The sequence below is a fragment of the Plutella xylostella genome, chromosome 20 (assembly GCF_932276165.1).
Source record: "Plutella xylostella chromosome 20, ilPluXylo3.1, whole genome shotgun sequence".
In the NCBI taxonomy this organism is placed as follows: Eukaryota; Metazoa; Arthropoda; class Insecta; order Lepidoptera; family Plutellidae; genus Plutella; species Plutella xylostella.
Genome location: NC_064000.1, coordinates 4,910,559 through 4,933,634, shown reverse-complemented (window position 1 = coordinate 4,933,634; position 23,076 = coordinate 4,910,559). Strand labels below are relative to the sequence as shown.

Genomic DNA, 23,076 nt, shown 5'->3' with positions numbered 1-23,076 from the left:
TGAACGTACGTCCGATAGTTTGAACAGCGTTTGTAAATTCCTTACCTAGATACCTTTAAAGCTGCGTACACACCGGGCCAACGAACGCCCAACGAACGCCAACGGTTATCCCAACGATGGATATTTATCATACATAATACAAGGCAGATTGCAGCAACAAAGGCCAACGTAACCCGTTCGTTGGCCTTCGTTGGCCCGGTGTGTACGTAGCTTAAGGCTGACAGCCGCGTCTGCTAGTGTGTTGGCGCCTTGACAGCTGCGTCCGCTAGTGTGTCGACTTTATTATTCTGCGTCTCAAACGTTAATCTGTGATGAAAATCTGATTTTAAAAAAATATAGGTATAAATCATAGTCTGTGATTATAACATAACCTCAACTCAATAAAGTTTTGGGAGTTTTATGTTTCATCTGATTTCGTATTTTTAAGTGAAAAATGCCGTTAGACTACCGAAGATTCAACGGTCCAGAAGATAGCGTATCCTACAAACGCTTTACAAAAAATTATATTCGGAATTACGATGAAATACATAAGGAATTGGTAAACAAAAACGGCGTTAGAAAGGATGGTCGAGCTATGGATGAAGCTCGCAGCTTGTGTATGTTTTGTATGTAGATCCTTTACCCGCTGGTTTGTTATTTATCTAACGCTTTAAATTGTTCACAAATGTAATTTTCAGTAAATTTTTGTATCTGTAAGATACTTTTTATGTTAAGTACTTACATCTATTTACTATCAAAATTCACATCAAACCAGCTGTTTAGGTTGTATTGATGTTAAAAATGTTAGTATAAATAATTTTATTTTATCCTCAGTTGCCAGAACAGATATGGTATCTCAAGCAAAAGGGTCAGCCTACATAGAGATGAAGAAAACTAAAGTTATATGCTCTGTTTTCGACCCTAGGGAGACACCTCATCAGAATGAGTTTAGGTAAGATGCTTCTATGTAATTTACAAAAGGCCTTGTCTGAGATTCAAACCTGGATCACAGGTGGGTGATTCCTAGTACCTGTGAACCAGACACAATAAAACATCTATCTTTGTCTCAACCACATAGTTAATGATGGCTTTTGAAGGGTTAATCACATGCATTTCAGTCTAATGCTTGAATTAAGTATAATTTATGAGTTTTAAGACACTTATTATTATAATTCATTAGAGCCTAAATATTTCAAAAAGAAATGTAATAATAATAAAACTAATGAAAACTTCAGCCAGCTTGGTCAACTATACTGCGAGGTGAAGCTGGCACCATTCTCGTGTCCTCGTCAGAGGCGCCCGCATGCCCCCGATGCGGAAGAGAGAGCCCTGTCTGTGGCGCTGCGGCAGGCATTGGAGCCTGCTGTCTGCAGGCACATGTTCCCTAATTACCAGGTGAGATAATTGGATACAGGCCAATCTGGACTGGCATTTGTGGCCGTGAAGAAAGGATCAGATTAGTTGTCAGTCTTTTGCTGCCAAACTAGCGAGGGTATGCACTGTGCAAAGCATATAAAGCTGTTTATATTTACTTCTATATTTTCTTGTGTCAATCTGTTATCATTTTGATTATATTCACTCTTTTCCAGGTGGACATATTTGTTTTGATCTTGGAGCATGATGGGTCTTGCTTGTCAGCCGCTATCAATGCTGCCGGCCTGGCCCTGGCTGATGCAGCCGTCCCCATGTATGACATCATAACCGCATGCTCCGTGGCAATCATTGGAGAACACTCATTCCTTGATCCTTCTGAAGAGGAAGAATTTGTAGCTCTAATGAGTCCAGAAAACACAGAGACGAATCATGGAGTCATCACTATGTCAACTTTATCTGAACTAAAGCAAGTGTCGCATTTCACTCAAATAGGCAATCTAGATGTTGAATGTGTTACAAATGCTATTCACACCTTAGAGCTAGAATGCACTAAGATTGTTCCAAATATACAGAAGGTGTTAGTTTCAAGTGTGACAAAGTGTTTCAAACAGAAGCAGAGGCTAGATGAGGAGGCCAAAGAAAGAGAGGCTGAGTTGGATGCCAAGATGGAGGAGTGGAAAAAGAAATTAAAGGCTGGATGAAGTTTACTGTGTTTATTTTTTTCATATTATTTTATCCTTATAAATAAAATCAGTTTTTGCCAGTTTCTATATCCCATCTATTTTAACATTTGCCAACTATGTTGTTGAAGTAATTTGTTTTGTTATGAGTTATACATTATACATCTTACTGAAATAAATATTATTATGGTAAGCAATAGGATAGTATCAGATAGTATAGAATCTAGCAATTAGTCACATAACCTAAAAAAAATACTCAAAATTAGTCTTCCGGCTTCTCCGGCGGCGGTCCGCACGGTTGGAGCATCTTCTCCATCAAGTTGAACTTGACTCTGGCCTTAGACTCATTCTCAACAATGGCGAAGTAGCTCAGCAAGTCTGGGTGGCCCATGTAGCTGCAGCATGAGTCTCGATGCTGATTGGTCAGCCACTCGTACTTGGTGGTGTCGGCGTGCCCCGTGCCAATGTACTTGCTCTGCAAGTGCTCGAGCTGACTGTGGATGTTGTACCTTTCGCCCATTGTAGCTAAAATAAACAAGGTTATGAATAGGTTAAAAACTATCTTGCTAAAAATATGATGAATAATATATAATTGTTGTAATTCCTATAAAGATATGATCTACGGTAAACATAAATCATTTATGTAAGTACCTTTTATAATTCGTAAATGCGCAAAAAATCACGAAACGAAAATTTACAAATACACCACAACACAAACAAAATCTTTGACAGCTGAACAGTGACAGTTTCTTTCCTATTCCTGAAATTTGCTCTGTATACAGTGTCCACAGATGAAAAAATATTCTACGTGAGCACTTGGATATTATGTAGTCTGAGCCTATCTGAAACCTAGTCAAACATTGGTACCGATTCTGAAGGGCGCACTTCCTAATTTTAAAATGAGCTAAAATCTCTAAATTTAACTGACAGCGCTAATTTTTGCTATTCTGAAGCCAACGATTTTAACGGCCAACTAAATTTAGAAGGCTCATTTGACGTCTTTAAAATGAGTGTGGCCATGTACTTCAGGATATTACAATCAAAAATATCGATTAACTTTTTTAGCCGTAAAGCACTCAAAATAAATTTGATTATCCTAAATAGTAGTTGAAAATAATTAAAAGAATTAAATACCCTGCATTTATATTGGTTTTCGTGATAATTTCAATTATTTATGTAACATATTCATAATTCATTATTGCAACGGGTAACTCTGGCTAGAAAATGCTTCTATGGTGGTCTATGGACATTTCCGAGTGATTTAAAAAAATATAATAGAGTAGAGATGGGGTGAGTTGATAAAATAGTGCGAATAATCGAATATAATCGATTATTGCACGAGAATATTTTTTAAACAATAGTTTTTCAGTAAAGTTTGTAGGTACTAAGTTCTACATCTATCCACGATATTTAATGTAAGTACTTACTTACTTCAATGTTTAATAGTTGATGATGATGTTACGTTAATACTTAAGTAGGTGACTGTGTAAGGGATGATATTCATATAAGAATATGACAAGTATCGAATACCTACTTACAAAAGCACAAATACCTTATCAGTACTTACTTATTTCCGATGAGTACGTATTTATATGTACCAAAAACGCATATGATTATAATAAAAGTACCTACCCAGGAATCGATCCAGCATCGAGTATTATTTCATTCAAGCATAGTTCGGAAGCAAGTAACATTGCACTAGGTACATCTCTATGGCGCATGCGCGCTGGGCTGCAAGAGAGGCGCGCCGCCGGCGCGGCGGCGGCGCCACCACCGCCATATTGAATTTTCCGCCAAAAAGTTTGCCGCTATTTTTTTAAAGTATTTTCGTTAAGTGTTTACAATACAAAACAAACATCTATTATCAATTATTATGTTTGTGTTTGCAATATGCAATTGTTAAATCGATAAGGTGCTTGTGTGCAAGTTTACGAATTATTTTAGGAAGTTACCTACGTAAAATCAAAGTTAATATTTTTATCAGTTCGGCATCTGGTTACTAACTATTCGGTTACTTATGTTTGTGTTCTAGCGTTTTTGTTTCTAATGTTAAAAGTTTTGTGTAAATAGGTAACCTACCTATAAGGATAAGCTTATTCTGTCAACTAGGTATCCATACAACTAACCTATACTTACTTTATTTTTCAGTGACAACAACAAAAAAAAGGAAAAATCAACCACACCCATATTAAACTAAACATGAAACGCTGGATACAAGATATTAATTCCTCTCTGGGACAACAATACTAAAACTACCATCAGACCACCTAGTTACCTACCTACTAACTAGATCTAGAAGGATAATGGAAATAAGATACAGAAATGAAATCAAGCAATTGTGTATATTGGTGTCAGAAAAATTACTCAACCAGTGTGTGTTGTTTGTGTTATTCACCCAAATAAAGTTTTACGTCCATAAAATTTATTTCTTCTTTCATAAAAAGTAATAGTAGGTATAGTAGTAAAGTATATATAAGTATAAGTTTCTTAAAGTCAGGCATACTTTTCAGATAAAAGGTAACCTAGGTATAACTTGTTTTTTCCTGTAACGAAATAGGTACCTAGTTAAATATTTGAGCTATGTAGAGACCACTTTAAGTAAAATATTCTTACAAGTTGAAAGGGGTAAGTAGAGAGTTAGATAGGTACCTACACAGGTAGGTGAGTTAAGGTTAAGGTGTTCCTCATGTATGTAGAGCCGGTCCGTTTGGAAGAGGAATGCCGAGTTGTTAGGGCTAGTGTAATTCCTGAAGTAGATCGGTAGGTGTGTTGATTAATTATTAGATCTAGAACAATAACTTAAGTTGTTTTTAAGCAACCCGGTTCATGCCTACCTTTGTCAGTAACATTTTTTTCAGTCATTCAGTCCAAAGATCAGAAATAATAATATGACAAAACAGAGTCACTTTCACATCGTAGTTTCGCAAAAAATATTAAGTTAGCGTCGTTGCAATTAGCTTTACATGCTTAAACAACACATCAGCTCTAAGTTAAAATCCATATTTATGCCCCTACAACAACAATTTCACATATATTTCACGGTTTTACTTTTAGAAATTTTAGTATAATTTTAACAGGCACCTGTTTAGACCCCTTTTAAATTTAGGAAGAAAGTTGCTAATTTTAAGTTGACAACGCAAAAAATGGCACCTTCAGAATACCAATTCGACCATCTAACCTAAGTTGAATAGTTTTAACGCTGTCAGATTCAAAATTTAAAGTGACGTCTCTAATTTTGGAGATAAACGGTGCCTTCAGAATGCCAAATAAATTTAGAGAGAATGTAAGCGTTTTTTGACAGCGTTAAAATTAGAATGTGCCCTTCAGAATCGATACCATTGTGAGATATGGCGTTTCGACTTTCTCCGTGTTCGGCATCATAAGGGTCACAGTGACAGTTAAATAAAGTCCATTTTTCTCTCCACCTTTAGTTTGCAAGGTGCGTGTGCCTATATAAATAGAGTGAGTCGCCCGCGCGCCTCAGTTGGTTTTTGATTTTTGAAGTGAACACTTCGGCAAAATGGCTCAATGTAGCCACGGTTCTCGTCGGCTTCGCTCCGACGGGGAAAAATATAATATTGAATTTGCGGAGTCCTCGCTGCCGGGAGCTGTAGCGTGATGCGGACCAGGCGGCGCGGGGCCTGCCGGCTGCTGCGCACGCAGCCATTGCTGAGGATTTCGCAACGAAGGTTTGAGTTGATAAGCCGTGAGTAAAATGCTATTATTTACTGCTTTTAAAAGCTCAGCCACTGGTCATAATGCTCCGGCGCTTGGGGTTTTTATCGCACGCAGTAGGGACCGATTCAATAGTCGTGGTGATGATTGATCACATATTCCGGTCCTACTAGTGGCGCTTGAGCTAGATACTTACATTAATGACCGCTTTAAGTAAAGAATATGTTAATTTTATACAGGAAAAAATAATAAAACTATATTTTTCTACCCTCAATTTCTAATATTTTTAGAAAACAGTTGATAAAAACTTTGCTATTACAATAATGCACTTAATTATAGCTTATGTAAGGCTTTACAAACAGGAGCTTTCCAGGACCGTCATAGGATTTTTTACAGGAAGCACGTGGCTCCGAGTTTCAGTATGTTGGGACATTGTGGCATGTGCGGCGAGTAATGTGATCCGCCGGTACCTACCCGCTGAGGGTAGGCAGGCCGATTCGGTGAAATTGAAGTTTCGTGGAACCTGCACCCGGCCCTGTGCTCCTGCGCTGGCCGCCGTCTCGTGGCACCTGCATCGCAGCGTACACCCGGCCCTGCGCTCCTGCCCTGGCCACCGGTTCGTGCCACCTGCATCGCAGCATACACCCGGCCCTGTGCTCCTGCGCTGGCCGCCGTCTCGTGCCACCTGCATCGCAGCGTACACCCGGTCCTGGCCCTGGCCACCGGTTTGTGGTACCTGCATCGCTGCATAGACCCAGCCATGCACTCCTGCCCTGGCGGCTGTACACCCGGTCCTGGCCCTGGCCACCGTTTTGTGCCACCTGCATCGCAGCGTACACCCGGTCCTGGCCCTGGCCACCGGTTTGTGCTACCTGCATCGCTGCATAGACCCAGCCATGTACTCCTGCCCTGGCGGCTGTGTTGTCCCACCTGCATCGCTGCGCACACCTGGCACTCCTGTTCTGGTTGCCAGATCCAAGCGCCCCCTGTCTGGGAAGAGGTTTTATGCTCAGCGGAACCGCCTGCACTATTGCTAGCACGGTCATCATCATCATCAGCCATCATTATGAGTGACTTATTTAGAAGGTATCGAGTAACGTGCGCTATTCATCAGTGATTTTGGCATATGCAGACGAACGTTTACTGCCAAGGTTGGTCATGTTAGCCATACAAGGGCACACCAAGGAAGCCTGAGTAACCACCTGCAGTCGCCGTAGCCGCATCGGCATGGATGACGACAAATCGGGTAACGTACACCGCTTCTAAAAGTGTTATAGCACTTCAATTTGATGCCTCCGCTGAGGTAGGGTATTCTATTAAAGCAGCTTTCTTCTGAACTGCCCAAAGTGACCTGTAGACTGCTCCTGGGGATAGTTGTGCAATAAATTTTTTATGTCGATGTCTCTGCTGAAGAAACTGTCTAATGCAGCTTTTGTTGTAAACTGCCTAAAGATCATTGGACTTATGGGAATGGTGACGCACGGTAAGTACAGGAGCGTTACTCTATACTGATGAGAAACGAACGAACGAGAGCTGTCGTGCAATCGGCACGTTTAATACATACAAACAGCTGATAGAGCGGCTCGCGCCGCAGTGCGCTGAAAGTTCGTCTTTCGTCATATAAAGTGATCGCCCAGACACTATCTTAAGTGTCATGACACATCGGCAGATTCCAGCTTTGAATCTTTTCTTTTCTCGGCTGTGAGCAAAGTGAATCCCACCGGCGAGTGTTCAACCTAAAAGCACTGAGCTAATTCCTGATTTCGTGAAAGTCGCTGTTGCTATACCATACCGCTTCACAAGTTACCGAATTTATTATGATCCTACTGTCGGGTGATCATGATCGGACTGTCATCGCGGTTTCTGAGTGGAACCATATTAGCTGTCTTCCTTATGTCCCAGTGGATTGTGAGTGTGTATCCGAGCTCTTTGTTGAAAAATGCGTGAACCTCCTACGCAGCAGCTGTCTACTAGTTGTGTATCGAATAAATCGAGTAATGGTGCTCTTGCACGAGACGACTACCTTTTGGTAAAATTATAACTTCCACTATTCTGGGAACATGCATATACCTACTGTGTACTGTGTATCACATCACGTGTAGCCGCAGCCCTACTCAATGTACGGGGCTAGATAATAAACAATGGCAGTCGTCATTAAATTTCTATGAATTTCGAAGGTCATCATTTGGAGCACAATCCAAAGTGTGAAAGTACCTATTCATGCCTAAACGGCTTCTCTAATGAAAATGTATTTTTAATTCGATTCTGGCGCAAACGTTTCATAACTATTTTTCAACACTGTATCTGCTGAAACTACTTAGACTGACTGGTTAAGATGCAGACGTGCCGTTTTCACAATTCCATTTTGAGTAATCCTCAACTGTTTTATGGATCTTTCATTTAGTTACGTAACTAGTTACCAAGTAAAAAATTACTTGTGTCATGCTCGTACTCGCATCTCATTTAGGAGCTCTCTGGCCTCTAGCTGAAGGCTAGAACTGGTATATATATCTACTAAGCTAGTACAGAGTTATAACCGGGCAGCGGTGACGTGGTAGCTGCTTGATTTATTAGAGTTTGCTGAAAACTTTCTAAATAAGTAATAATTATTAGTCATAATATTAACTCTTCGCCTTCGCAGTTCTTTCAGAATGCAATACCAGGTCGCTGAAGTAGGTAACCTTCCTTAGCTGGAAAACAACAACAAAAAGCCTTTTTGTTTTAAAGAATGTCACAGTTATTCGCCGTTCCACTGTCATATCGATGTCCAAGGACTTTTTGTTGGGTATAGCTAACTACCTGAGTTTACCTATAGATAGCCGCAAGCTATCTGCTGTTGGCGAACTGTCAGTTCTGATTGATAAGTCAGGCTCGAGGTGGCTCGTCCAACTGTCCATGTTCCCGCCACCATGATTGTTGCTTCCACAGATTAGAGAGTCTATGTTGGCTGTCGTTGCATCAGGTCTGATCAGGCACAACTAACATCTTTACGTACCATCTTTATTTAATCGAGCTAACTATTTTATTTTGTTTTATCTAGGTTGACTTAATGGTTTCAAAATCGAACCTACAACAATGTAAGTAGGTACCTACCTACGTACCTTTGAAGTTGCAACAAGGCGAAGCCTTAAGGTTTTGGCCGAGACCTGCCCTTAGTGTTGACGAACATACCTAAAGGTGACCTTGTTAATGTTTTTTATATGAAGTACTGAACATTTTACTTATCCTGGTGGCATGACTGATCATTTACTTACCCAGTTAAGACATGTTAGCCGGGTTTCATTTATCAACTATTATAATTGTTATTATTGTGTTAATCAATCTTTATTAATTGATGTCATCTACCAAGGAATGCTGCCAGAGTTCATAATATTCACACATGATGATACAGAATGATAGTAGCCCACAAAATCGGTGCAAAGGCTTATAAAATAACTTTCCTTCTTAGTAGGACTGACAGGAACTCGTTAACCGCCGAGTTAGTTAGAATACAAAATTAGACTGTGTGTTACTTGTCAATCTAGAATATGAATATAGTGACCTGCATCATGTTTTGAAAAACTGAATACTTAGTTATCCGCCAGTGTCACAGCCTTCATCTAATCTTTTCCAGTAGCTGATGAGGCTGAGATATTTAGTAAAATTATCTTCCCTTCAAGCACCACTCCTCGTTCCAAGGACTAGACGCCGCGCCAGGTGTTGCAGGCCGTGTCGTCGTACAGGGCTGACTGAGCAGGTCCTCGAGGCTCCAGGGTCGGCTGCTGCATTTCTGAGGTCAGTCCAGAATTACATACCCTAGTCAGCATGTGCTGACCTGAGCCCCAGCGGCCTGGATCGATATTCTACATTTTACAGCTTTTAAATATTGTTGCAAAGTATTTCACTGGTTCCATCCATTCGGCTAGTGTATGTTAAAAATATTGCCTTGACAATAACAAGATTTTGATCAATAATTACTTATAAGTATTGCTTTCGAAGAGGCACTGTGTGTATCCATATGTATAAATACCTACCTATATGTATAGTTACATACCTTCCATAACTTTCTGACAAGTCAGGAATACTAAGGAAGTACTTAAGTCTTATGTATACTTATACCTTTCTTTTTAGTATATCTATTACCTAGAAATCTATGCATTATAAATTTATAGATTCAAATATTTATCTACTGATATACTCATCAGTAGCTTATGGGTCACAGTTGGTTTTCTCTCCACCATGCGATAATAAACACATCTCACAATGTTTAACTAGGTTTCAGATAGGCTCAGACTACATAATAGACGCATTTTTCCTGAAATAAAAATGACATATTATGTATCTAGCCTATCTGAAACCTAGTCATTTCTGCATGGTGATATTACAACTGAGGCGCGCGGGCGACTCACTCTATTTATATAGGCACCCGCACCTTGCAAACTAAAGGTGGACAGAAAAATGGACTTTATTTAACTGTCACTGTGACCCTTATGATGCCGAACACGGAGAAAGTCGAAACGCCATATCTCACAATGTTTAACTAGGTTTCAGATAGGCTAGATACTATTCTATTCTATTCTATTCTCTGTGGGGGTGTAAGTACCTGCACCTGGCTCTCTCGAATGGAACCTTTGTGCATATCCCCAAGGTCTAAACTGCCTTCCTAAGCTTGGACCATTTCCACACCACGCTGGTCTACTGCGGGTTGGTGGGTTCACATATCTAGATGTGCTAGATCTAGATATGCAGGTTTCCTCACGATGTTTTCCTTCACCGTAAGAGCGATGGTATACATTGTACTTAAGTTAAAAGAACTCATTGGTACATGCTGTCAGCGCCGGGATCGAACCCGCATCTCTGGCGTGAGAAGCGGGCGCTTACCCGACTGAGCTACCACCGCTCTAGATAGGCTAGATACATAATATGTCATTTTTATTTCAGGAAAAATGCGTCTATTATTATTCTGAGGAAGAGATCGGCGCGTACAAGTGCAACGCCTATAGAAACTGTTTCACCTAAAAATACTCCTTTCAAAACCTTTATTGCATTTGCGTAAGGTAAATTTTTGTTTGTATGAAATCGGTGAAGCGCTCTCTAAGAAAACTTTGAAATCTGTATCATTATTCTGAGCAAAGGCATAAATTCACAGATTAAAAAACGCTTTCACTTCCGTTTCCGGGCCCCAATTTCAAAATAAAGTTTTCCGTGTTTGATCAATACTCTGATTTTGTTAATTTTATAGAATACAAAGTTTATACAAATCTAAAATTATGGAGACAATAGGCAAGCTAAGTGAAGATGTTATGGCGTCGGAGGAATCGCTGAAAAAGCAAGCCAAGAAAATAATTCTTAGGAAGAATGGCAATGCAATCAAAAGACCGACACATTTATTTATGCATGAAAAGTGTCTTGCTGAAATCGTAAGTACTTCGTAAGTTAGGTCCATTCTAATAAATAATAAGTATAAATGCGAGTTGGTATTACTTTGAGGTACAAAACTCCAAAAAGAAAAAGGTAACTATCGCTTAAAACCATGGCATCCTGTCATCCTTTAGTTAGATGAATGGATATGGAAGCAAAAGTCGATAATAATTAGATGCGGACATAATCTAAGCTTAATTTGATTGTATTTCAGCCCAAACCAAAACACCCTACCCAGGTAGTCTACGCATACTACCATAGTAACCATATAAATAAAATAGATAATTTAGAACTCATGTACAATTTAACGCATCTGCATCTACAATGGAACAAAATTAGAAAAATTGATGGCCTAGACAGACTTTATAATTTAAAGAAACTGTATTTATCGAACAACTGTATAAGCGTTGTGGAGAATCTGGACAAAAATAAATTCTTGGAGGAATTACATATTGAAAAACAAAATACTGATAGTGGTGATGGACTCTGCTTCGAACCCAGGACTATGATTGCACTAGGAGTAAGTCAATCAATAATAATACCTACTACCCATGTCTCATTAAATTTAATTGTACTTATCAAGATTTTTACATAAATAGGTTACTTACCTGTCCATATGATTTCTTTTTACACAGCCTACGTTAAGAATCTTAAATGTCTCCGAAAATAAAATAACCGATATGCTTTGGGCCAAACCTCTTCGACGTCTGGAGGTATTGATCGCGAAGAAGAATCTTATTGACGACCATCAAGTAAGAGATCTTAAATAACTACTTACACACATACTTTTATAAACTTAGTAAAAGAACTTATATTTAACGCATACTGCTTATTGGTTTCAGCGGTAGGCAGTAGTAGGTACTCTTATTTACAGCAGTAGTTGACGATTGCAGGCTATATGATGGTTATGATGATGATAAAAATAACAAATTACCTACTTATAACGTCAAAATATTATTTTCAGTCTGCTGCCGACAGTCTCTGCACTCTAATCTCGCTTGTTGAAGTAAACTTTATTGGAAACCCCATGACCAAGAAGCACCGATACAAGGAAACCATCATTGCCAGGTGCAGCCAACTTAGTAAGTACTGAAGCCCCGGTACACCCAGCAATAATGGCATTATTCCACAACGAACGAAGTGATCCGACAGAGAACTAAAGTCACCGAGATAGTAAGCTTAAGTGGCAGTGGGCTGCGCTGCCTGGTCACATCTGTCGAAGAACCGATAGCCGATGTGTTCTGGAGTAGAGACCACAATTACCTAGGCAAACTTAGTGGAGGACATCCTCCGGCTAGATGGGTGACGACTTGCGAAAGGTGGCTACTAATGATTGGATGCGGAAAGCTATAGATCGTATCCAGTGGCGTGCTTTGGTAGAGGCCTTCGTCCAGCAGTGGACTGCTATAGGCTGACGATGATGAATAAAATATTAAATACTTAACTCCGTTTCAGGAACCCTAGACACAATAGTAATCCATCCCAACTCGAAAACGTTTTTGAGAAGTTTCGACAAAGTGGTCCGACTGAGGCAGATGAATGAGAAGAACAAATCAGACATGACTCAGGACAGCGTAGACGAATTCTTTGACCTCAACATGGTGTCCGGCCCACGGAGCCAGAGTGCCCTGTGTGTCAACGATTTGACGAATAATAAAAAACCTAAAGGTACCTACCTAACTAACTAGTTAGTTATAAGTTCAAAACATAAGTACCTAATTTGTTCCTTTTGATATTGGGAGCCTTAGTTAATTTGTTTTACCTTGTTACGTACAAAGTATCTGAAAAATGATCATCATCACAGCCCTCTATCGCCCAATGTTCCTCCTTGCCTTCGTTTGTTGTACGCCAACTTTTTGATTCTACGCCGCTCCACTGTTTCCCCGTAACCTTGCTGATGTCATCTAACCATCTACCTACCACCTTACAGCTTTGCAGCTTTGTCTACCTTCTATCCTACATTATGCGCCAGTCATTACCATTAGAATAGAATAGAATAGAATACTCTTTATTTTGCACCATTAAAGACACATTACAATTCACAACTTATATACATAAAATAGTACAAAAAAGGCGGCCTTATTGCTTAAAGCAATCTCTACCAGACAACCTTTGGATGGAAGAGACAATTTTAATATAATTAATGGGAGTAGAGGTGCAAGGTATACTACTTATACTGTACATACTATATAAATAAATAAAACAACACAATACTATATATATATATATATCTTTACCTATAATAAACTTACATATTATATATTACATAAACTCGTTTACATAAATACATAAATAAATACTAACAACTTATATTTATAATCAACTGTTCAGTGAATTCAAATAGTGTATCCTGACCCTATCTTTGAATGAGGCAACAGAAGGTTAGTCATTACCACAGAGTACCTACATTATTTATAGTATAGGTACCATATTACAAAGCAAAATACTTATGTTCCAGCTCGAATAAACGACTCAACATACAACTTCAGTCTCCCCCGTCACCGCGCGCCCGGCCCTCGCTACGACCTCGCGCCGCCGATGGAGGCACCGCCTCAAGCCAAGCAGCCGATGATGATGGAGTCCTTCAGTCAGCCTATCAGAGGAATACTGAAGAAACCTATGCCTTTTAAATATATTTAGGATGTTTCATGATCAATTTGTAGGTATTTTGTACTTATATTCCTCGTTATTTTAAAATTGAGTGTGATTTTACCGCCATTGATTGTGTGGGTTATTATAATTTTTCAATAAATTATTGGCAGTTTTGAGTAAATACTTCGGTTTCAGTTAGGTTGAAATCAAGTAAGTAACCGCTGCTGTTTGTATGATGTTGTAGTGTACAAATAATACAGTTTATACTGGTTTATACAATACATCTTCAGATCATGTCATGCCTTATTTTAAGTTTCGGCCACATACTACAAAGGCTATCTAATCTGTGAGATTTTTTAATGTCATATGACAGGTGAGCACTTAGCATATTTTTTAGGTTATATTTTTGTTTACACTAAAAGGTAGTAAATATTTTCATAAAATGATATTCTATTAGTGATTAAAGAGCTGAAAACCTACAATACCTATGTTAAATTATACTCCTTAATAATGTCCTGTACTATAACAGAGAGTCTCAATATTTTATACGAGGAATCATCAGGTAATGTGTGAACTTTGTTAATTATAGGATTTTTGGGTCCAACAGTACCAAACTAATTAATAATTTAATTTCAGCGTTATATTTGGGCTCTGAGATAGCCGAGGTGACATCGATAGATCCCCTTCAGTTTCATCGTGAATACGTAGCCAAGAATATACCCATCGTTATTAGAGATGGCTGTGCTTCCTGGCCTGCAGTTTCTAAATGGAATGCCGATTATTTCAAGTAAGTGTGCTTTTGTAACCTATAGACATCATTTTTAAATTATGTTGCGATATCGCCGACATGATAGATTTTTCTATTGTGTCAGATATCATGGGATTCAACCACTGTACAACCTGTTTTAAGTATCCAAGATGAAATACCAACCACATGAGAATATGTTTGAATATAATAACTAATAATGTTGTAATTTCATTATTTCCAGTAAAACAATACCAGACAAACAAGTGACTGTAGCCATAACTCCGAATGGGCTAGCTGATGGTATCACAAGAGACGAGGATGATGTGGAACACTTTGTCATGCCGTACGAAATAGAAATGAGTATGAGTGAGTTTCTCGCACACTTGGACTGCAAGAGGTATGGAATAATGGTTAGTGATGAGCAATTATTTTTTAACCTAAGGGGTGTAAAATACATCCTAATAATCCTCTTGTAGTTCAAATAACACTGTGTGCAGATTTGAGGATACTTAGATTAAATTTTAAATAAATAAAATTAAAATTATACAATTAATATAAAAAATAATAATAATTAAATTCTATCTTGTCCAATACCAGATAGAATCTGTTTCTGTATTAATTACATCCTCCAGTTAGAAACACTAGACTAGAGAGATGACCAGTCTGATCAGTTTTCAGTCACATACTGGCTCAATAAGAAGTCACCTAATACATGAATAAGCAATGTAGCAAAGAAGCAATAATATTATTAAGAGAGGTATAATCTATATCCAATGAAGCAATATTAGAAGGTATATTTTTGTAAATGTTTATACATTTACAGGGACAAGTACATACCATACATTCAGAAGCAGAACTCAAACTTGACCGAAGATTTTGCTGAGCTCATGGTGGATGTACAGACAGAAGTGGCATTTGCCAGTGAAGCTTTTACCAAGAGGCCTGATGCTGTCAACTTTTGGATGGGGGATGAACGAGCTGTGACTTCAAGTAAGACTCTACTTCAGTTGTTTTAACAGGCTTTGATTTCTATCACCTTTAGAGGGTTCCTGTTTGAATATGGGATTATAAGTAGCCTGCAGTACAGGAATGAATTAAGGTTCTCACTGGTGAAATATTTTTTGAAATTGGTCCTGTAGTTTTCATCTTTATAATGTTAGTACTAATAAATAACCATATATAGTATGTATGTAGAGTTGAAGTTTAAATATATTTATATATTTTATCCACTTATTAAACAATTATCCACTTATTATCTCTTACAGTGCACAAGGACCCCTACGAAAACATATACTGTGTTATAGACGGATACAAAGATTTCATATTAATACCACCAACCGACCTCCCATATGTACCCTACAAGCGCTATCCAGTGGCCGAGTTCAAACTAACAGGCGACAAATGGAGCATAGTACCTAATGCAAGTGGGACAGAGACAACAGATAGTGAAGAGACTGATGATGGAGTGAGAAGAATAGAGGATGATGGTGATGGTGTAAAGGGAAATGGGCTGCCATGGATTTGTGTTGGTAAGATATACCTAAATTTCTTTAAAATTAAACAGCTGCTATGCTATGACTTATTTATGTTAAATATGTTTAGGAGAATTTGATAACTCGAGTTTTCGCAGAAATCCTAGAAATATTGCAAAAACCTTCATGTAATTATGTATGCATATTATTAAAAGTGATTATTTTCAAAAAAAAGTTAGGTTAGGTTACTCTATACGTAATTGTATTTTGTAATAAATAAATATACTAAATTAATTTTATCATACAGTCACAACCTTTTATTTTAACTTGTACTTGAGTGGTCCACTCTATGTAATACTCTACTTCACATCAATGTATTATTTCCAGACCCTCTAAACCCGGACTACGATCAGCACCCACAGTTCGCGAAGGCCCACAGATACCACATACGGCTCAACAAGGGGGACTGTCTCTACCTGCCCAGTCTCTGGTTCCACCACGTGAGGCAGAGCCACGGGTGCATAGCCGTCAACTATTGGTACGATATGGAGTTTGATATCAAGTACTGCTACTTCAAGATGTTGGAGAGACTTTGCAATAAATACTGATGACTCATCATGGCGGCTGGACTCATGTTTTGTACGACATAATGACAGTCAATACTCCATCCTATAACAATTTCTTTATTTTTGCAAGTTACTTGACAATCTTGTTTTATGTAATAAATTATATTTGTTAAAAAGTATCTATTTTAATTAATTAGGATAAATAGTTTATACAAATACCTACCTATACCTACAGGATGGAATTTATGTAATAAGTGACGTTCCCATTAGAGATTGAATTTAGCCGTAATACTTTTTGTGAAATCGCGGCCCTTTTTTTACACTATTTATTGGTACATTGATGTTATAGCCATGGTATCTGTTATAATTTATAATTACCCTGTGTATTCAGATTTTTCTGAATTCTATCCGAACTGCATTTACTATCCCCATAGCGTGTCTGTGACAAATCCTAGGCAAGTAGACACCACATAGTGTTTGTCATCGTGGTAAAATTATATATTAGCCAGTCAGTTCAGTAAGCGTGCACACAATGTAACACGCCAACAATGGGACTGGTAAAATATGAAATATCCACGTGTGCAAGGTCAATTAGAGGCAAGACCATGATCGTGAAATTGAAGCACTGATCATTATTAATGATCCCGAGCAATCAACGCAACTCGCTAAGCAACTCCAATTGCAGTTTTTTGTGTGGCGACCAGCTTTTAGGCATGATTAATTACTGAAAGACTGAAAGACCAATTGTTGTTGACCACACGGATGGGGTTTTTTATGTTGCTAGGCAAGAGTTAGCTACACACACTCTCTAGCAATGAAACAGCTCCACTTACAAAATACCGACACCAAATGGCCCCTATTTTTTAATACTTTTTATTTAAAATTTTAATACTTACGTTTCTAGTTGGTAATGTTCTCATGCGCTGTTAAATGTTTACCTACTTCAATAATGCAGACGGCGTCAAGCTAGCCTTTTCCGTTTGGTAGTAATTTGGTGCTATTGTATGTGTATGTTGTGTGTTTTGTTTATTAGTTCCTATTTTTTTATAGGTACTAACGATAGATGTCTAAGTCGTGTGATTGTTTTTGTACATGTATTACTAACACTTTGATCCATGTTGGTTGAAAAATAAATTTATTTATTTATTATTATTTATTATTGTCACTGGATCTTTTTCATTGCTCGTCAGTGTACCTAACTACTTGGTCCGGGAGTAGATGAGGCGATATTATTATCCACACCACATTCCATCTCCCACCAGGCTGCCTGTCCACCAGAGCGGAGCTGGCTAGCGGAGCCGGGTCCAATGAAAATGCATGAGCGGAATTAGAAGAAAATAGAACCAAGTAGGTAGAGGTGAGTACCTAACGAAAATGATCCTCCCTATTCAAAAACCCTCGATCAAACAAAAGAGGAACCCAATCGAATCCTTCCTATTTTTTTTGTTTCCTCTTACGAAATTCTATGACGACTCCATTTTAAAGGTGTGTAAGTATATTCGTAAATTTAATAATTGATGTTGATTTTATACCTGAGTCCGGCATCGAACCCGCGAAACACGTTTAGAATCTAGTCTCTCACCAACAAGTCTCTCTTTTTATTGTTTCAATTTCTATTATTAGTTGTTAGTGTTGGGTAGCGCACGTGGAATCGCATCTTGCAACGATCTTGATTAACTCGGCAACAATTTCATCAACTCAACAGAAGATATCTGTAACTTACCTATCTGTTTTACTGCAGACATCGTCGTTAATTAATAAACAATCCAAGCAGGCAGCCTCTACTAGATACAGTCTGGGACAAAAGAACCACCCCTTTAAAACTGACAGTACCTACTACCCGACAGAGGTCAGGTTATTCCTACATATTATTGAAATAAGGGTGTAAATGATATCCTCCTGATAATTTAACCACATAAGCTGGTGGTTTAACTGAATACCTTTTTTCAACCAAAGAAATAAGGTGGGGACCTATGGGAGATCCGAAGTCTCATACCCATATTTATAGGTAGGTATCTTCATATAGACTTCAGCCCGTCTAACATTATTAGGTATGATGTAGACCTAGACCACAGCCTAGATCCTACATTAAATACAACATACTTACGCGCAACTACACATCCTTACCTTAAACCTCATAATATATCAAAGCACTAAGCCAGACAGACTAGGTACATAGGTAACATTAACAAGATGCCTAAATAAATTATTCATCTTCTATAAACAGTTGTACCTTCATACCTGCTACTTACTTTGCATTTCCAATGTCTCAGCTGATACTAAAAATAGCATGCTTTCCTTTGCTATTGGTATCTGGCTAGGCTTGTTCACTACCGCACGCATGTAAAAGCTAGTTACTTTGGTAGCTTTGTATATTAATACAGCCAGCTATTTTTCAGGGTGACTAGATACTCGTGGATTTTTGCATAAAAATTTACTCTCCGTTCTAAAGTCGAATCTAAATAAGTACAAAAAATATTATGGTTAATCATCATTGAATCATTGGAACACTGTGGTGGAACGTGGGAACTTCAATAGGTACGGTTTTAAACACACTTGTCTTCTAACTACCTACCTAGCTAGTTTATCTACCACTGGATCCTAGGTCTAACGCCACCTTAGGACCTTAGTAGGGTAGACCGCGGAAAATAGAGGTAGTAACAGCAGGCCGCAATTTAAACATTAACCATAACATAAAAATCATAAAGTATGATGTAGGTATATAAGTCAAATCTGTGTGCATTTCATGCATGACCTATCGTGCGTGTGATATGAGTCTCACAGTGAATTCCGATAGAATTAAAATACCTAATTCAAATTTAAACAGATAATCGACGTTTTTGTAAAAAAAAATGACGTTTTACTGCAGCGACTTAAGACTCAAGTTTAATTATGTAGGTATTTACATATCGTTTATACTTTATATTAATGTAGTTTATAAATATCTCTTTGTTTTCACACGATACCCATTTTCTTTCTTTCTATTTCCTATCAATTTGGTTGTCTGGAAGAGATTACTTTTAGTAATAAGGCCGCCGATTGTGCTATTTATTTTCTTTTCTTTTTTGTAACTCTGTTTCTGTTTGTGTGCAATAAAGAGTATTTTATCTTTATCTTTTATCTTTATCTTTCGAGTTATCGTTTAAGCTGTCCCCATATTGTACCTAAGTAATAATAATTTTATAATAAGTTTTCCGAAATAGACGGTAAAGAAAAACTAGAAAAAGTGCTCTAAAATGTACGAATGCCCCCGGCCTACCCCTTATTATACAAAGTCCACCAACTTATGTGACTAATTATAAGTTCAGTAGCTTCCAGCTAATCGTTAACATACGTTGCTGCATATTATCAATCGTATAATTAATCTTCCAAGGATCGTTTTCCATTGATGCCGTCTCACAAAAGGCAATACAATGATTTCCACCATCAGAAAAAAATATTCCTGTATCTTCACTACTCTGCAGAGATATAGGTACTCTGCTATTATTAATCTATTAATTACAGTCGAACTACATAATATAAAGTCGACAATAAAGAGTGCGATTTTGCTAAGACTTTTTTATAATTCTCACTTATTTACTTACTTACTTTTACATATTGCCTACATTTAAAAAAAACCGTTTGGTTATGGCTTTTCAACGGATTTGTCCTTTAATAATTAAATACGGTCTGTAACAATTAGCTAGGATCCACTTCCGTTTTCAGGACTTTATAGTTTTACTGTAACTACTCTGTTAAATCGAGCTTCAGTCCACCGATCGGGGTGGGCTAACGGAGCGGTGTGCGAGGTAAAATATCGATCAATAAAATTGCTTGAGCAAAATGTAAGTCATTTTATTCGATGATTTTTACGTAGGTATAAGTAGGATCATCATCTTGCTATGAATTTAGGACGCAGGACAATATACTTCGTTATATATACCTACTCACTTACATATTGTACATATAGGGCCTTATATAGGGTACCGTGCCGTAACGGGAGACAAAAGGGTCAATGAAATATTACTGCCCGTGCCCTTACAACCTTTCGGAAAATAGGACGAACACAATACTTATGTAATTTAGGGTAAGTACATGTATTTTTTTCTGTGCCAGTTTGGTGGGGATGCTATTTCTAGTTTCAATTATCTAGGCGTATTATAGGTATTCGGTTGACTAAATTTTAAAGGTAGTCACCTACCTACCTAATCAGTTACACTACGTAGGAAATACTTAAAATGTTTTTGATATAGTTAGGTGGGTACTTACCAAGAATACTTAGACAACCTGGGTACTCTGACCGTTTAAACGCTATACAGAAACACGTAAGTATAGCTACTCTTTGTTGCTATAAGAATTTATTGGTAGGCTCTTTAATAGATTTTTGTTAAGTAAGTATTTCATCAGGTAAGACGGGCAGGAAATAGGATATGTCGATGAGTATATCTACTTGGACCAGATAGCATCCTTCGAAAACAGACAGGACAAGGAAGTCGAAAGACGCATTAACAACGCCTGGAAGAGCTTCTGGTCCATGAAAGATCTTATGAAGGGCACTCTCCCTCTAACACTCAAACGCCAACTCATCGACATGTGTATACTGCCTGTCCTAACCTACGGCGCACAGACTTGGTCTCTGACCGACCATCAGAAGTCCAAACTCAAGGTTTGCCAAAGAGCGATGGAGCGTACTATACTTGGTGTACGAAGGATTGACCGAATCCGGAACACCACGCTACGCTCCTCGACTAGTATAACTGATGTGGGCGCACAGACTGCGAAGCTGAAGTGGGCCTGGGCAGGCCACGTCTGTCGCATGCACCCGGACCGGTGGGCCAGAATTGTCACCGAGTGGGTGCCCAATGATGGACGTCGGCGTCGCGGAAGACCCAGACGGAGATGGCGGGACGACCTCGACAGGTTTTTACCTCAATGGCCGAAGGAGGCACAGGATCGGGACCGGTGGTTAATTTATAAGGAGGCCTTTGCCCATCAGTGGGACACTAACCAGGCTACATAAAAAAAAGTATTTCATCATAGTTAGATCTATTATCTATCTAACTATCTAAATACTTACCTCTTATAATATGACTTCTGCCTCTCCTCCCATTTCAAAACGAATTATTCATTATGAATATAGGCACTTTGAGAATAAAACATTCTTATTACGCGGACTCTGTAATTATTTGGATGTTTTCTCTGATTTATTATTTATTTACCTGTCTGCAACCGACATCGTCAGAATGAGAAAATATAAAATAAATGTTTTTTTTTTCTTAGCCGGTAATTCCACAAGGCTGTTGGAATATCGGACAGGTTTTGGGAATCTGCTTTATGTTATGGCGAGTTTATTATTATTTGATTTTATAGGTTTGAAATTCCTAAGACAACTTTATTCCTTAAAGTGTTTTGATCTGAGCGTCACTTAACGTAACGAACATGATTGGGTAGTTAGTAGTTACCTACCAAAGTGCTGCCAATGCCACCTTTAGATTATTTAGGCCAGTTTCTCACTTGACAAAATCTACATAATCACGAACCTAATTCCTACTCAACAACAATTCGGCCTCAACACTGCATACTCATCATTGCTGAATACACAAGTTCAGGTTAACTTGACGTTATCATTTTGTGAAGAGTACAAACCTATTGTTTACTAGCTGTTCCCGCGCGCTTCGCTTCGCCTTAAAAAGTGTACCCGTGGGAATTCCGGGATAAAAAGTAGCCTATGTTCTTTCCCAGGGTCTAGGCCATATTTATACCAAATTTCATTCAAATCCGTTCAGTAGGTACTTACTTTTGGCGTGAAAGAGTAACAGACAGACAGACAGACAGACACAGTTACTTTCGCATTTATAATATTAGTTAGGATAAGTAAACCTAATTCGTAAAGCTTCGATGGACCCTCCCAATCGCCGCGGGATGCCTCTACCTACCTTGCAGCGATTTCGCGAATTCTGGGCTTCTCTGAATGGGCTGTCAGAATGAAAATAACTGAGGGATAACTTATTACGAGTCAAGATAAAGTATCATCGTTCTCACGCAAACCTTCGCTGTATTTTGGGTTAAGTATGTTATGTCTGTGACCCTTAACCTTGGAGTAGGTTAAATTTGTCAAATATGATGCCAGCTTAAAAAATTTGCGGTAAGTAATCTTCACTCTTTCTCATTTTTGTACATAGGTACTTATACGTCTACGAAAATACAGCCTTAATTAATCGTTTCAGTAGGATTGCCATAGTAGAGAACCGCAAATTGTCAAATTTCAATATCGCAGTATAATGTAATAATAATAGGCGAGAACCTGCCTGCATTTTAGATAGGGTAATTGTGACTAATACCGGCGGCAGTGGACACGGACTCCAGGATCGTCCTAGGCGCAGGGATCATGCGCGTAGACGCAGGCGTGCATTTGTATAATATCTGTGATTACATTGCGGACCTGGCTATTTATAGACCTTATTTCCAGCTATGTCTCAGTTTACAATGTATCAGAGATGGGAATAGTCACAGTTAAGTGGACTAGTTTAATAAACTTTTAATTATGTAACTTAACTAATACTTACTTACTACCTATAGTACCGTTTGGGTACTTTACTTACCCGCTTAAA

General features: G+C 38.3%; 3 protein-coding genes across 3 annotated transcripts; 2 read left to right on the top strand and 1 right to left on the bottom strand.

Annotated features, from left to right (window-relative positions):
- Window positions 1-334: 334 nt before the first annotated feature.
- Window positions 335-13,861, top strand: LOC105388655. The gene is made up of 10 exons (XM_048628090.1): window positions 335-596; window positions 814-931; window positions 1,215-1,374; window positions 1,569-2,051; window positions 10,925-11,107; window positions 11,323-11,628; window positions 11,744-11,860; window positions 12,073-12,190; window positions 12,564-12,776; window positions 13,567-13,861. Exons 1-10 carry the CDS (start codon window positions 434-436, stop codon window positions 13,746-13,748), a joined length of 2,043 nt encoding a protein of 680 aa, XP_048484047.1. The 5' UTR covers window positions 335-433; the 3' UTR covers window positions 13,749-13,861.
- On the bottom strand, window positions 2,052-2,802 carry LOC105388649 (splicing factor 3B subunit 5). The gene is made up of 2 exons (XM_011559595.3): window positions 2,685-2,802; window positions 2,052-2,558 (listed from the first exon to the last, which is right to left on the bottom strand). Exon 2 carries the CDS (start codon window positions 2,551-2,553, stop codon window positions 2,296-2,298), a length of 258 nt encoding a protein of 85 aa, XP_011557897.1. The 5' UTR covers window positions 2,554-2,558; window positions 2,685-2,802; the 3' UTR covers window positions 2,052-2,295.
- An 859-nt stretch (window positions 13,862-14,720) lies between the features above and the next one.
- On the top strand, window positions 14,721-16,662 carry LOC125490082 (bifunctional peptidase and (3S)-lysyl hydroxylase Jmjd7). Its single transcript, XM_048628176.1, has 4 exons — window positions 14,721-14,858; window positions 15,272-15,438; window positions 15,714-15,977; window positions 16,308-16,662. The coding sequence occupies exons 2-4, from the start codon at window positions 15,336-15,338 to the stop codon at window positions 16,526-16,528; spliced, it is 588 nt and encodes a 195-aa protein (XP_048484133.1). The 5' UTR covers window positions 14,721-14,858; window positions 15,272-15,335; the 3' UTR covers window positions 16,529-16,662.
- The last annotated feature ends 6,414 nt before the right edge of the window (window positions 16,663-23,076 follow it).

What these genes read in the sequence shown, in the direction of transcription:
- LOC105388655 (XM_048628090.1), top strand. Translation starts at nt 434, where the DNA reads ATGCCGTTAGACTACCGAAGATTCAACGGTCCAGAAGATAGCGTATCC. An exon ending in AAAAGTGTCTTGCTGAAATC is followed by an intron (nt 11,108 to 11,322) that starts GTAAGTACTTCG and finishes ATTGTATTTCAG; the next exon opens with CCCAAACCAAAACACCCTAC. An exon ending in GAATAATAAAAAACCTAAAG is followed by an intron (nt 12,777 to 13,566) that starts GTACCTACCTAA and finishes CTTATGTTCCAG; the next exon opens with CTCGAATAAACGACTCAACA.
- LOC105388649 (XM_011559595.3), bottom strand. Translation starts at nt 2,553, where the DNA reads ATGGGCGAAAGGTACAACATCCACAGTCAGCTCGAGCACTTGCAGAGC.
- LOC125490082 (XM_048628176.1), top strand. Translation starts at nt 15,336, where the DNA reads ATGGTGGATGTACAGACAGAAGTGGCATTTGCCAGTGAAGCTTTTACC. An exon ending in TGAACGAGCTGTGACTTCAA is followed by an intron (nt 15,439 to 15,713) that starts GTAAGACTCTAC and finishes TATCTCTTACAG; the next exon opens with TGCACAAGGACCCCTACGAA. An exon ending in GCTGCCATGGATTTGTGTTG is followed by an intron (nt 15,978 to 16,307) that starts GTAAGATATACC and finishes TATTATTTCCAG; the next exon opens with ACCCTCTAAACCCGGACTAC.